Source organism: Nyctereutes procyonoides, unplaced genomic scaffold, assembly GCF_905146905.1.
Source record: "Nyctereutes procyonoides isolate TBG_1078 unplaced genomic scaffold, NYPRO_anot_genome, whole genome shotgun sequence".
Taxonomy (NCBI): domain Eukaryota; kingdom Metazoa; phylum Chordata; class Mammalia; order Carnivora; family Canidae; genus Nyctereutes; species Nyctereutes procyonoides.
In genome coordinates this window covers 4,492,112-4,507,623 of record NW_026575052.1, presented here as the reverse complement: position 1 = coordinate 4,507,623, position 15,512 = coordinate 4,492,112, and the positions used below count along the sequence as shown (strand labels likewise).

Here is a 15,512-nt window from a genome sequence, read left to right as displayed (position 1 = left end):
GAAAAATGACGTGTCAGAAATTGGACAACCTAGAAGAAATGAAACATACAAACCTACCAAAACTGAATCAGAAAGAAATAGAAAATTTGAACAGACTGATTACCAGCAATGAAATTGAATCAGTAATCAAACAACTCCCAACAAATGAAAATCCAGGACCAGATGGCTTCACAGGTGAATTCTACCAAATGTTTAAAGAAAAGTTAATACCTGTTCTTCTCAAACTATTCCAAAAAACAGAGAGGTAGAAAGCTTCCAAATTCATTCTAGGAGGACATGACCCTGATACCAAAACCAGATAAAGACACTATCAAAAAAAAGAACTATAGGCCAATATCTCTCATGAACACAGAAGCAAAAATCCTCAACAAAATGTTAGCAAAAATACATTAAAAATTATTCACCACAATCAAGTGGGATTTATTACTGGGATACAAGAGTGGTTCGATATTTGCAAATCAATCATCATGATACATCACATAACAAGAAGGATAAAAACCATATGATCACTTCAGCAGATGGAGAAAAAGCATTCAACAAAGCACAACATCCCTTCATGATAAAAATCCTCAACAAGATGAGCACTGGGTGTTATACTATATGTTGGCAAATTGAATTTAAATAACTTTTTAAAAATTCTCAATAAAGTAGGTTTAGAGGGAACATACCTTTAAGTCTTAAATAAAAGTCCACAGCTAACATCATACTCAATGGTAAAAAACTGAGAGCTTTTCCCCTAAGATCAGGAACAAGACCAGGATGTCCATTCTCACCACTGTTATTTAACATAGTATTGGAAGTCCTTGCTACAGCAATTAGACAAGAAAAAGAAATAAAAGATATCCAAACTGGTAAGGAATAAATAAACTCACTATTTGCAGATGACATGATACTCTATATAGAAAGCCCTAAAGACTACACCAAAAAACTACTAGAACTGAGAAGAGAATTCAGTAAGGCCGCGGGATACAAAACCAATATACAGAAATCTGTCACATTTCTATACACTAAACATCAAGTAGCAGAAATAGAAATTAAGAAAATAATCTCATTTATAATTCCACCATAAATAAAAATACCTTTTATTTATAAATAAAATTTATAAATAAAAATTATTTTATAAATAATAAAATACCTAGGAGTAAACTCAAGGAGGTGAAAGACCTTTATGTTGAAAACTCTAAGACATGAAAGAAATTGAAAACCACACAAACAAATGGAAAGATATTCCATGCTCACGGATTAAAAGAACAAATATTGTTGAAGTGTCCCTGCTACTCAAAACAATCTACAGATTTAATGCAATCTCTATCAAAATACCAACAGCATTTTTCACAGAACTATAAAAAATAATCCTAAAATGTGTATGGAACTACAAAAGACCCCAAATTATCCAAAGCAATCTTGAAAAAGAAGAACAAAACTAGAGATATCATAATTCCAGATATCAAGATACACTACCAAGCTACAGTAATCAAAACAGTATGATACTGGCACAAAAATAGACATGTAGCTCAATGGAACAGAATAGAAAACCCAGAAATAAACCTACAATTATATGGTCAATTATCTTCAACAAAGGAGACAAGAGGGGGATCCCTGGGTGGTGCAGCGGTTTAGCGCCTGCCTTTGGCCCAGGGCGCGATCCTGGAGACCCGGGATCGAATCCCACGTCGGGCTCCCGGTGCATGGAGCCTGCTTCTCCCTCTGCCTGTGTCTCTGCCTCTCTCTCTCTCTGTGACTATCATACATAAATAAATAAAAATCAAAAAAAAGAAAAACCCTTAAAAAAAAAAACAAAGGAGACAAGAATATTTATTGGGAAAAAGACAGTCTCTTCAAAAAATGGTATTGGGAAAACTAGGCAGCAAAAGAATGAAAGTGGATCACTTTCTAACACCATACACAAAAATAAACTCAGAATAAATTAAGGACCTAAATGTGAGACCTGAAACCATAAAAACTCTAGAAGAGAACATAGGCAGTAATCTCTCTGATATCAGCCATAGCAACATTTTTCTAGATACGTCTCCTGAGGCAAGGGAAACAAATGCAAAGATAAACTGTTGGGACGACATCAAAATAGAAAGTTTCTGCACAGTGAAGGAAACAATCAACAAGACAAAAAGGCAGCCTACTGCATGGGAGAAGATATTTGCAAATGATATATCCAATAAAGAGTCAATATCCAAAATATATAAAGAACTGATACAACCCAACACCCAAAAAAACCCAAATAATTCAATTGAAAATGGCAAGAAGACATGAACAGACATGTCTCCAAAGAAGACATCCAGATGGCCAACAGACACATGAAAAGATGCTCAACATCATTCATCATTGGGGAGATGCAAATCAAAATCACAATGGGGAATCACCTCACACCCATCAGAATGGCTAAACTCAAAAACACAAAAAACAACCAGTGTTGGTGAGGATGCAGAGAAAAGAGAACTTTCATGCACTGTTGGGAATGCAAACCGGTGCAGCCATTGTGGAAAATAGTATGGAGGTTCCTCAAAAAATTAAAAATAGAACTACCCTATGATCCAGTAATTCCCCTACTGAGTGTTTACCCAAGTCACATGAAAACACTAATTTGCGGGATCCCTGGGTGGCGCAGCAGTTTGGCGCCTGCCTTTGGCCCAGGGCACGATCCTGGAGACCTAGGATCGAATCCCACGTCAGGCTCCCGGTGCATGGAGCCTGCTTCTCCCTCTGCCTGTGTCTCTGCTTCCCTCTCTGCATCTCTCATGAATAAATAAATTTTAAAAAATCTTAAAAAAAAAAAAAGAAAACACCAATTTGAAAAGATATACGCACCCTTAAGTTTATCGACAATAGCCAAATTATGGAAGCAGCCCATGTGTCCGTTGATAGATAAATGGATAAAAAAAGATGTGGTATAAAGATGCATAAAAATATATAAATATGCATGTATAAACATGTGTATACTATATGCATGCAATATTTTATAGTATATAAATATATTTTTTATATATGCAATGGAATATTATACAGCCATAAAAAAGAATAAATCTTGCCATTTGCAACAACATGGATGGATCTAGAAGGTATAATGCTGAGTGAAATAAGTTAGAGAAACACAAATATCCTGTCATTACCGTTATATGTAGAATTTAAGAAACAAAACGAATGAACAAGAAAAAAAGAGACAAACCAAAAACCAGATTCTTAACTATAAAGAACAAACTGACGGCTAACAGAGGGGAGGTTGGGGTGGGAGGCCGGGGGCAGGATGGGAATTAACGAGCACACTTAAAATGATGAGCGCTGAGTTGCCAAATCACTATATTGTGCACCTGAAACTAGTATAATACCGTATGTCAGATACTGGAATAATTTTTTTTTTAAAGTTCTAGGGGGATCCCTGGGTGGCTCAGCGGTTTAGCACCTGCCTTTGGCCTAAGGCGCGATCCTGGAGTCCCGGGATTGGGTCCCATGTTGGGCTCCCAGCATGGAGCCTGCTTCTCCCTCCTCCTGTGTCTCTGCCTCTCCCTCTCTCTCTCTCTCTCTCTCTCTCTCTCTCTGTCTATCATGAATAAATAAATTTAAAAAAATAAAAATAAAAAAGTTCTAGGGCAGCCCAGGTGGCTCAGCGGTTTGGCGCCACCTTCAGCCCAGGGCCTGATCCTGGAGACCCGGGATCCATTCCCACGTCGGGCTCCCTGCATGGAGCCTGCTTCTCCCCCTGCCTGTGTCTCTGCCTCTCTCTCTCTCTCTCTCTCTCTGTCATGACTAAATAAATAAAAATCTTTTTTAAAAAAAGTAAAAGAAGTTCTACTCTAAAAAGCAATATTGATTAATTGATTGATTTAAAGTGTCCCAAACCAAACTCCCACTTCCCCACCCCTGCGCGGTCTAAACCACTCCATCCTCGGCTTCAGCCTGGGGTCCCCTCCCTCCCTCGCACTCACACCCAGCGCCCCAGCAAAGCCTAAGGACTCCACCTTCACGTCGTCTCCAGAGCGGACACTCTCACCTCCCCAATGGCTCACACCCCGGGGTGGAGCACCCACCCCGGGGCGGAGCACCAACTGCTTCCACGTGGATTTTTACAACAGGCTGGTCTCCCACCTGCACTCCTGAGGCCCTCAGTCTGTTCTGGATGTAACAGTAGAAGGGTCCTCTTTAAAAAAAAAAAAAGTCCTATGCTGTCCCTCCCACTCATCAGCCTTCCACAGAGCCAAACTGGCTTCCTGCCCACTTGGCTCCCCTCTCCGCCCTCCCCAGCTCCTTGCTCTGCCTCTAGCGCGCCCAGCTCACGCCCACCTCAGGCCCTTTGCACCTGCCGTTCCCCTCGCTCAGAATGTTCGGCTGGTAGATATCCATTGGGTCCCCGGCCCTCATTTCCTTCTCAGAGAGGTCTTCTCTGCCCAATTTAGGACAGTGTGAGAGGAAGACACCATGAGGCCCAGGCTCCCTCCCGTGAGCCAGCTTCCTTCCACCTGACACAGTCTCCTTATTTTGACGTATTTGCTTATTGCCTTTCCCTCCTGTGTCTCCCTCTGGAATGCAGGGATTTTATTCCCCACTTTGCTCTCTCTAACGCTACTGGCACCTGAGCGCCCCGTTTGGTGCCCAGCACCCACCAGGGGCACAAGCAACCCTCGTGCTGTGAATGAGGACAGGGCAAGCCAGAAACCGGGACTGCCAGGCTGGGGGCAGCAGGGGTGCTGCGCTGGACCGGAATCCGAACCCCTGGCCCCAGGGCCTCTGCCCGCGCACCCCAAGGGCAGGTGGCACCGGCGGCAGAGGGGCTCCAGCTCCACGGAGGTGGAGACACCCAGCCAGGACCTGCCAGCCCCAGGCACTGCCCTTTCGAGGGGGCAGGGCTCCGTGCAGCCAATCCCCAGCTTCAGGCAAAAGGTGACATTTCCAAGTCACAGCCCTGGCTCCCGACTCCCTATTTAGGGTAAGAAATAACAGTAACAGTAATAACAACGACGGTAAAGGAAGAGGGGCCAGGAGCGGGAACAAATGCCCTGGGGCTTCCAAGCCCAGCCCACTTTTTGCCGCCCACGCCCCTGCTCAGCTGTTGCCATCCCTGTGGTCCTGGGCCAGCAGGTGCCAGGTGAGTCCCTCGAGGCCGGGCCTCGGGGAGGGGGGGCTACAGGCAGGAGGGACACCCAGGGCCCTGCCTCCGCCCTTGCAGGTGTCTCCCGCCCTCTAGCCTACCCCCACCCCACCTCCCAGCTCCCCCGCAGCCTTCCCTGGTCTGTCACCGCCACCCAGGTGGTTTCACTTGGGTCACAGCTCAGGGTGGAAAAGGTGTGAAAGAGCTGAGGGGACTCCAGCGGGAGCTTTGCAGACTGCGAGGAGGGGGGTAGAGGAGGGGGGAGGAGGGGACAGAGGAAGGGGGAGAGGAAGGGGGAGGGGGAGAGGAAGGGGGAGAGGAGGGGAGGGAGAGGAGGGGAGAGGAGGGGATAGAGGAGGGGGAAGGGGAGGGGGGAGAGGAGCGGGGGAGGAGAGGACCTCGGGAGGGGGCTGCGGCTTCCGGCTGATGCGCATGCCTGGCGGCTTATGGGTTATGCGGGGCAGGCACTTGCAGCTCAGATTCTCTTCCCTTGACGCCTCGCCGACCCGCCCGGGCCTCGAAGGGGGGGCTCGCGCTGCCTTCCCCATGGCTCAGGCTCCCGGATCTGCGGGGCCGTGGAAGAAGGGCTGCTGGGGGGGGTGCTGTGGGCTAGGAGCCTCCAGTTGACACCTGCCCGCTTGCCGCCCTTGGGTGCAGCCCCCAGCCCCACCCCAACCTCACAGGCAGGTGACACAAAGCACGTGAAAGCTCCCCTCAGAGGAGAGGGTCTCCGTCATTCCCACGCACGCAGTCATCGTGTCCTTGTCATCACGTCCACGCTGACGCCCACTGGTGGGTGCCCTCACCTTGCCCTGCTTCCCAGAGCCCTTCTCCTGCCTCTGCAGGGGCGCGGGGTGAGGATGCAGATGGGGGCGGTGGAACCTTCTGCATTCTTGAAGACCCACTTCAACTGCCACCTCTTCCACGGAGGGAAGTGCGCGTTCTGTGCGGAGCGTGGGCTCAAACCCGGTCACTCAACTGCTCTGAGCCTCTACTTCCCCCCTCTGTGAAATGGGCATAACCCAGGGAGCTACCTCCTAGGGCTGTTGGGGGGATCCCATGAGATGATGCTTTTCAAGCCCTTGGCACACAGGAGTTTCATCGGCATTAGTGCCACTGCCACCCTTACGGTTACTGTCCCCGGGACCCCCAGCAGCCCAGCCCACTCGGGCCAGCTCTCCGCGTCCCCTGTGTTCCCACAGCACTGGTTCAGACCTTCCTTGGGGGCCCCTTCACCATCCGTCTGTGTCACCCAGAGCAGCGTCCTGGCTGACTCGTCCTGCGCATCCCTGCGCCCCGTGCCCAGCCTGGACCTGTGTGCCAGGCTCATAAAGAGGCTGCAAGGAGAACAGTCAATGCTTAGAGGATCTCCTAGAAGGAGGCGCAGAGGGTGGGATGGAGGATTTCAAGTCAGCAGGAACCCAGCCCACCTGCTGTGGCGAGGTGTGTGCCCCCCCACCTGATAAGGCGTAAGCACAGGGTGTCCCGGGGGTAATAGTGGGGAGGGGTATGCTGCAGGCATGTGCTCAGGTTTTGACACCCATGATCTCATCTACACGCACCCTCCCAGGTATGTGTTGCTGTCCTCATTTGACCCACGAAGAAATCCCAGAGAGGTTAAGTAACTTTCCTAGGGTCACACAGCTGGCAGAGGGAGGAGGGAGCAGCAGGTTTGTCTTCTATTTTGTGCTGGCCTGGCTGACGTTAAAAGGAGCATGCGTGCCCTGAGCGTGCCCCCAGCGGGGACCGGAAGGATGAGTTAGTTGGGGAAGATGTAGGAAGGAAAAAGGAAAATGTCGAAACCTTGCAACACGAGCTCCTCAACATGGTTGCTTGGGAGTGGGTGGGGGACGGAGGCGGTGGCCAAGGCAGCGTGTGGGGCACCGAGTCAGGAAAGCCATGTCCCTTCCTCGCCACACGTGCACCTGAACTTTGCAGGGGTGAGTTCGGTGCAGGGCAAGAGGGCAGCCAGCGCCCATGACCTCCTGGCTCCTGCTTGCCCTAAACGGTGAGTCCTCTGCAGGGTGTTCATAGGCCTCGGGTCAGAGAAGGGTCCCAGAGATCATCCTGGCCTGCCTGCTGCTCCCCGCAGGACTCTGTGCTTGAGGGGCACCTGGGGGGCTCAGCGGTGGAGCATCTGCCTTCAGCCCAGTGCGTGACCCCGGGGTCCTGGGCTCGAGTCCCGCATCCGGCTCCCCGCAGGGACCCTGCTTCTCCCTCTGCCTGTGTCTCTGCCTCTCTCTGTGTCTCTCATGAATAAATAAATAAATTTTTTAAAAGGGCTGTGCTTGAATACTTCCGGTGACAGACAACTCACTACCTCACACTCCTTTGTGTTTTGACAGCTCAGGTAATTGGAAAGCTTTTCCTTTGCTTAGCTGCACCCTGGCTCCCGGAAGCCTCCTCCCACGGGGGTTCAGCAGGCCACACCTTACTTACCACTTGGCCTCTGAGAAGAGAAACACAATAGTCGTGGAAAAGTCCCTCCCATGCCCTCCATCATACCAGCCCCTGGGGATAGAGCTGAGGGTCTGGGGCCCCTCTTCCCAGCCTAGGGTCTGGGCAGGGAGGGCAGAATGGTGCTGACTCGGCCTCCAGCTGGGTGGGTAGGGATGGGGCAGGGTGGCAAAGGACTCGTGTGCCCTGGAGGGCTGCCCAGGGCACCGTGCTGGGCAGAGGCAAAGGCAGGAGAAGAGAATAATGTAGAATCAGATGGAAGAGCTGAGGAGTGAGCCAGTGGGCAGCCCTTGAGCTGCCTGGCCTGGCCAAGCTGATAGCCACCCTCACACCTGACCGATACCTGCCCACTGGATGCCCCCAAGGTGCCACCCTCCAATGTCCTAGACTTGGAGTTTTCTGGACTGAAGCCACAAGGAATGCCAGTCGGCAGGTCCTCTCTGGAGCGGCCAGCCCTGGGGGTGCTTCTGCTGGGGGCCCAGACCCGCCGTGGCCGACAGTCCCAGCAGGCCGACCAGCCCCCTGCAGGCTCCCGTCCTAAGGGGCATCACCCCGCAGGGGCACATGGAGCGTCCGGTTAGTGCCGCTGGCCGCTCGGCCTCAGCGCACATTCCCCGAGCACCTGCTGTGTGTCCGGTGAAAGCAGAGAGGAATCGCCCCGGCCCTGCCCTCGACGGATCCACACCACGGTCTGCGCCGCTCTTCTATCCCACTCCAATTCCATCGCTTGGGCCCTGCCTGCGGAGCAGGGAAGTTAAATATTCCTCTCCCTATTTTACAGATTGAGATTCAAAGGGAGGCCACACACGGGGACCTGAGTGACAGAGCTGGGATTTGACCCCACCGGGGACTGACTCCAAAGCCCAACCTCAGCCTTGACCCCACTCCACCCCTCGAGCGGACCCAGCAACGGAGGAGATGCTCAGATAATGAGGCCTTAAAAAAAATTTTTTTAAAAAAAACGGATAATGAGGCCTTTGGGGGTCGAAGTTAACCTGGGTTCAAATCCCAGCTCCAGCCTTTCGTGGCTGCGTGCCTTTGGACAAGTCCCTTGACCTCTCTACGTCTCACTTTCTTCATCTGCCATTTGGGGATCATCTGAGGTGTCTGTACCGCACAGGTTTGTTGTGACATTTCATGGGGATAAGGCAGTGAGCACTTGCTACGGTGCCGCCCCCTGTCCCTGCGGGTCTCCAGGGGTTTGGGGAGCGAGCAGGTCCTGGAGCGAGGGCTGGTGGATAAGAGGAGCCCCGTACCTCCCTTCACTAACATGTGGGTCGGGAACATCCGCATCCTGAAGTCCTTTTGGCTCCCAGACTGCGACGGGAGCTCGTGACGGGCAGGACTGTGCCGTGTCCCCGCCGAGTGCCGAGCCCAGCACGGAGCTGCACACAGGACAGGTGTGCAGAGGCATCTGCTAAGTGACCACCGTGGGGCGAAGGCCGCAGAAGGTCCCCCAGCTTCCCCACCCCGGTGCTGCTTTCTCCCTGGGCCTCCCCGGGGTGCTGGCTGCGGCTGACAGAGGTCAGGGGAGGGCAAATGGCTGGCACCTTGCAGACTCCCCATCACGGGCACACATTCTCGCCTCAACCTAGAAGGGCGCAGGGCAGGGCTGTGCTCTCTCCCTCTTTCTTCCCTTCCTTCCCAGAGATTACAATCGTGGGTAACCTGTGCCCTGTCATTGCTCACGGAGGGGCACGCCCAGGGCCTGGAAGGAAGGAGGGCGCGCCCGGGGCAGGCCTTCCTGGGACCCCCTGCCTTCCTGGGAGTGGGGGCTGGGCCGGGGGTGCCAGTCTCAGTGCCAGGCCTCCCCAGCAGAGGCACACAGGGGCTGGGGACCAGAACCTCTCCGCGCGCACGAGCGAGAGAGACAGAGACGGAGAGAGCGCGAGCCCAGAGCTGTGGATGGGAAGTCACCCATGAGTCACTCCTTCCCTCTCCCCGTGGGGTCACCATGCATGCCCGTGCGTATGCATTTCGTGCCTTATGAAATTCCTCGTCTGTAAAATGGGGGCCAAAGCCACAGGTATGAAGAACAAGCAATGTTATCCCCACCTCTCGTGGGCGGAGCAGCCACAGCGAGGCTAAGCCACGGGCCGGAGGTCACACAGCCTGCAAGTCTAAGCCTGAGCCCCACCCAGAGGTCGTGACTACCAGCCACCCTGTTCTCAGCAGCGGGTGCTGCGTTGACTCCCAGATGGTCCCAGCGCCACAGAGCTCCCCCTCGGTGCCCGGGGAGGATGGAGCCCGGCCTGCCTTCCCAGTCCTCGCCTGGGCCCAGCAGACGAACCAGCTGTACCCGCCACGGGGTCCGACCCTGGAGTTTCCAGCCCTGCCTTAGCCCACCCGTCCCAGCGCAGTGCCTGGGACCCCGGCGGGGGCGGGCGGGCTCACAGCCGTGGCTGGAGCACCTTCAGGGCCCCACGTGGCCGTGGACTCCAGTGCGGGTGACTGGCCTCCCCGGGCCATTTGGAGGCCCGAACACAGCGCCCGACCTCCAGAGAGGGCAGGCCCCAGCCAAGAGCTCCCAGATGGTCCCAGCTCCCTCGTGCTGTCTGCAGGGCGCCCGTCCAGGCCCACAGCTGAGGCCCACCTCCTGGGCTCCTCCCATAGCTGGGGAGGAATTTGCCAGCTCTTTCTTTCTTTCTCTATTTTAGAAGATTCACATATTTACTTATTTATTTATTTTAAAAGGAAGGAGAGAGAGAGAGGGCAGAGGGAGAGGGAGAGAGAATGCCAAGTAGATGGCACGCCCGACATGAGGCTCGGCCCCACAATGTTGAGATCTCGACCTGAGCCGAGACCAAGAGTCGGATGCCCAACCAACCGAGGCACCCAGGGGCCCCTTGCCAGTTCCTTCTAGCCCCACATCCCGCCTACAACATCTGCGAGCCTCAGGACCCCTTGGCAGAGCTAAACAGCTGCTTAGCAGCCACCAAGAAGGGAGTAGAAGCCTCTCTGGAGGGCGCAAAGCTGAGGACATGTCACACGGAGAGCGTTTTGGGGTCGAGAGGAATCCACGTCACATGTGAGCCACCCTCCCATTCCTGGCGTCTCGAGTGCTCTCTCAGGGTCCCCGGCTGGTCGGCCCCTGAGCGAGGAAGGGCAGGGACTGGGCGGAGAAGGGGCAGCTGGGGGCTGGCAGTGAGGGCGGCAGGAAGGAAAACCGAAGGCGAAGAATGAGGCTGGGTTCAAAGACCAGAGATGATGGGAGTGGCAGGGAGGGGAGGGTCCCGTGGGCTCAAATGGCGGGTGGCCAGGCGGACCAGGGAGGCAGGGACGCCTGTAGGATGGAGGAGCGGCTGACCTCGGAGGACCACCCGATGCCAACGCTTCCCGTTCCGAGAGCACACACTCCACCGGCCCGTGTCCACACTACATGGATCGCCACCCGCGCGGCGTAGGGAGGCCCCGAAGTCTCCAAGCACCTCACGTCTAAACTGTGACATTACTTCTGATGAAGGAATGCGGTGTGGCCCAGGAGGGAGCCGGGACGAGACACGGTCCTCACCCGGCCCTTCAGCCCAGGTCCAGCCTGGCTCTTGGGGCCTGTCCGTCATACGAATTAGCGTCTCCACAACCCTGTCATTATCCCGTGAGCAGCACAATTATGCTTCATTGTACTTCTGTGCACGTTAAAAGCATCAATTTACTCAATGTAAACATTAGGAATATATACACCACAGGTTTTATAACTCTGTTTTGGCATTTTGGGGGTTTTGGAAAGACACAGCAGCCCAGGGAAAAGCAGCAGCCTGGGGCCTCTCTCTGGCTCATCAGCGGCCTGCGGAGGCCTCCTCTCTGGGCACCTCGAACTCCGCCAGCCTGATCTGAAGACTATTTTGCCCTGATGCTTTGCAGAACTGGGGGAGGCTGGGTTGGGACCCGGGAGGATGTCTGTGTCCCCCACCCAGCCAGCCTTCTTGTCCTGGCCAGGGAGTAAACATTCATTACCGCCTCTGGCCTGGAGCTCTGATTCTGGCCTCTGGGCGGACAAAGGGGGTGAGACTGCACCACGAATCGATTCCCCCCCACACTGCCCACCCCCTCTTCTTTGGCGTGCGTCCTCTGGGGGCCACCTCCAAGCACGGGCAGGGACAACCAGAGCAGTCTGACCAGACCGGGAGGGTCAGGATGGAGAGCCAGCGTGCTGGGGTGACGGGTCAGGATGGTGAGTTAGGCCATGGAGTGAGGGGATGGTGTAGAATCTTAGCACACCCAGAGTCGGGCGATTTCCAAAGCTTCCCGGGGCTGAGGCACACAGTTACCCCAAACACAGACATTGCTCCACACAGTCCATACAGCACCAGGGGAGTTCATCACTCCCCGTGATGTCACCCCGAATGCCCACCCACTGTCCCTCCTGGAGGGCTTGGCCTCCCGGCAGCTCAGGTAACCCACAAACCACCTCTTCGGTGCAGGGGCAGGGGGCTCCCTCACTTTTACCAGCAAAGGCTAAGTAGAGACCCCTGCTTGGTCTCAGCTGGAGCCAGACTCCTGGCAATGGGGGTGGAGAGGCCCCACACTGATCATCGTGTGCAGCCCCCTCCTCCTCATCAGCCCAGGCCCTGGGTGACATTTGGGCTCTCTTCAAACCTTCCCAGGCTGATAATTTCATGCCTCTTTCTCTACCCATCCCAGACCAGATGCCTGGGAAGTTCTTCCTTACATCTACTCTTAAACCAAACTGCTGCAGATTAAAGCTTTGTTTTCTAGAGACCCTCGTGGCTACATCCCTAGTCAAGACCAATGCCCAGCGTGAAGGGTCCTCAAGGGCTGTTGGGTGGGGATCTCTCAAAATGCTCACTCAGGGGGCGCCTGGGTGGCTCAGTTGGCTCAGGTCTTGATCTCATGGTCATGGGTTCAAGCCCCGGGTTTAAAATAGAATAGAATAGGGCAGCCCAGGTGGCTCAGCAGTTTAGCGCTGCCTTCAGCCCAGGACCTGATCCTGGAGTCCTGGGATCAAGTCCCACGTCAGGCTCCCTGCATGAAGCCTGCTTCTCCCTCTGCCTCTCTCTCTCTCTCTCTCTCTCTCTCTCTCTCTCTCTCTCTGTGTGTGTGTGTGTGTGTGCGTATGTGTCTCTCATAAATAAATAAATAAAATCTTTTAAAAATAGAATAGAACAAAATAAAGTGCTCACTCAGAAATAGCACTGAAGTAGCGCCCCCTCCCAGGGTCAACCAGAGCACAGCAGCTGTGGCCGACCCAGGCAGCTTCCTCATGCTCCATGGCTGGGCCAGGGCCCGAATCTGAGGATGCTGAGGTGCTTGGTGATCCCAAAGGGATTCCCAGACAGCACAGCCCTCTGTTCCCACCACACACAGCCTGATCTGTCCTCTGTTCCTCTGACCTTCTGAGACGTGATGGGAGGAAAAGGGACCAGAGAACAGGGAGCCCACAGAGCTGTCGGAGCTGTGAGCACCGTCTCTGCCTTCCAGGGGCCCTACACACCCAGGGTCTCATTTACTCCCCACCCTGGCCCGTGGAGGTCCGTGCTATTGTCAGCTGAGGAAGCCACGGCTCAGAGAAGGGCAGCGGCTTGCCCGGGGCATACAGCCACGAATGGAGCTAGGATGACAAACCAACTCTGTCCAGCTCAGAATCTGGTGCTTGACCTCCCCAAGAGGGATGGGACTTAGCTCACCCTCTTGGGACTCAGATAAGGGAGGAGGCCCAGCGAAGGGCCAGTGACTTGGCCCACGCCAGACAGCAAGTCAGCAGTAGAGCCAGGACCAGAACCTGTGTCTCCGGGCTCCCAGTAAAATGCTTCTGGCCTTAGTCAGCCGCACCATGTAGGCCTAAGTTTCTGAAATGACCTTCCCCTGGGGATGAGAGCAGAGGCCTGGATGACCGTCCCCTGGGGATGAGAGCAAAGGTCCGGAATCGGACCATGGGCGCCCACTAGCCACCCCTTCCTTGCCCTTGATGTGAAAGCAGGGTGGCCAGACAAAGCTGGAGGCCCAGCTAAATATGAATTTCAGCAAAGCAGCGGTTTTTAAAAACATAAGGATGACCCAGACAATATGCTGGAAAAATTCTTTGTTATCTGTCTCAAAAGCGTACTTAACTGGGCGCCCTGGTTTCCCATTTGCTAAGCCTGGGAAACGCTACGTTGAAGGGACAGGAGAAAACGAGGTCTCGGCTGGTCCCAGAGAAGCAGCCCCACACCAGGGCTCCTGACGGACTCAGCGCTGAGGTCCGACCTCCATGCATCCTGGCTCCCCCTCCTCAGCCCTGTCCCTGGGGCCGCAGGCCACTGTCAGAGGGGTCAGGAGGGCTTCCGGGACACAGGCTCACCCTTCGCTCCCCAAGTGGGAAGTCAGGCCCTGCATTCACTAGCTAGACTGGGACAGCACAGCACCCGAGATCCAGGAGTGCAGCGGGAGCTCAGTCTCCCTAGCCCCTACCTCCTTGGAGAGGGGGGGCTCCACCCTGAGCCCCTTATCTGCAGGGGCTCCAGCCTCATCTGATACAGCAGGGATGGAGTCCATAGACAGTGTCAGAGCTGGAAAGGCTGCCCAAGACCCCCCAAGTCCAGCTCCCTGGGCCCCCATCTGGGCAGAGCCAGGACAGAGAGGACTCAGGCCAAAGGGAGAAGTTGATTCTTCTGGGGCCCTTAAGATGTCACCAGGGCTACCATCGCCACCAGCACCATCGTCATCACGGTGGCAAACATGAGACCGGGTCTTATTCTAGGTTCTTGTCTTTTATTAACTCCTTGAATCATCCCTCTGACACTCCCTCCTGATCCCAATCACCCTGGCAGGCCTCCAAGGATCGAGCTGCCACACACCCCACACCTCTCCACCTCAGTCAGATGGGTCGTTGGCAAGAGGCAGAGGGAGAAATTCAGGGTGGCCCAGTCCCGCTCCCTGTCTCGAGCACCAGTTCGTTCTGGTGTTGCACCCAAGTCTCATGCTGACGTCAGAACGCAGAGCCCAAGGCTCAGAGCTAGAACCTTTATCCAGGGGCCTCGAGGCCAAAGACCTGACCCCGGTGCCCAGGAGATGGAACCCCAAGATGGGCCTGAAACCTTAGCCCCAGTTCTCCATCCCACTCCACGTGCCCTGCCGTCAGAACCATCTCCTACTAGCATGTTCGATTTGTCCACCAGGCGCCCACCCTGTGGCCTTGGGGTCCTCCCCGGTGGCCCAGCCCTCTGCAGCCAGGTGGGTACCTCTCAGCTCTCACCTGTGAACGTCCACAGACGTCTTGACCCCCACCACACACACGGCGTAGGTGGGCTTCTTCAGGGACAGCCGCACAGATCTCTGCGGGGCCATCCCGTGCCCCTGGCCGCCGGCCTCTGCACTTCCTACGGCCCCGGCTCCTCTCCTGGGCACCAAGTCGCGCCAGGAAGGAGCTTGCCTTCTGATGGGTCGGAGCTTTCCTCCTCCCTTTTAATTTCACCCTGTGACCTGATTAGCTGCCTGAGCCGGAGTCCCCACCTCCTGGCTCCCCGCCCAGCCCTCTCACTCAGGCCTGTCAATCCAGGAGGCCAGGGGAGGAGGCACCTCGGGTCTCCCAGAGGGATGGGAAATGGGGGCTTCCGCAGGGGTCCCCGGGGAGCAGGGCCCAGCTGCCAGCCGAATCTCCCCGTCGGCCCTGTCTCTCCTTCCCCTAGCTTTGCCTCTATCCTCAGACTCCTGGTTGTCTGAACGCGCCAACGTAATGACGTCAGCATTTTCTGGGGGCTGATGAAGCACCAGGTGCGCATCTGATCTCAGGTGCTGAGAAATCAGGTAGCCCAGAAGCACAGAGCAGTCAGACCTCCGGGGTTCGAATCCTGACTCTGCCTCTTACAACCTATGACCTTGGGCGGTTACCCTACCCCCTGTGGCTTCATTTCCCAGGTGTCCGGTGGCAGCTGTGCCCGTCCCGGTGACTGCTGTGGGGCTGCGGGAACTGGGCGCAGTGCCTGACAGCAAGCATTCACTAAAAGAAACGCTAAGGACT

The 15,512-nt window shown here is 54.6% G+C and overlaps 1 protein-coding gene across 2 annotated transcripts in view; it reads right to left on the bottom strand.

Annotated features, from left to right (window-relative positions):
* PADI1 (peptidyl arginine deiminase 1) overlaps positions 1–14,940 on the bottom strand; it is a 41,655-nt gene extending 26,715 nt beyond the window's left edge. For both annotated transcript variants that reach the window (XM_055332294.1, XM_055332295.1), the window contains exon 1: positions 14,748–14,940. In XM_055332294.1, coding sequence (XP_055188269.1) covers positions 14,748–14,839 — 92 coding nt within the window. In that variant the 5' untranslated portion in view covers positions 14,840–14,940. The remainder of the gene's footprint in view (positions 1–14,747) is intronic.
* Between the last annotated feature and the right edge of the window lie 572 nt (positions 14,941–15,512).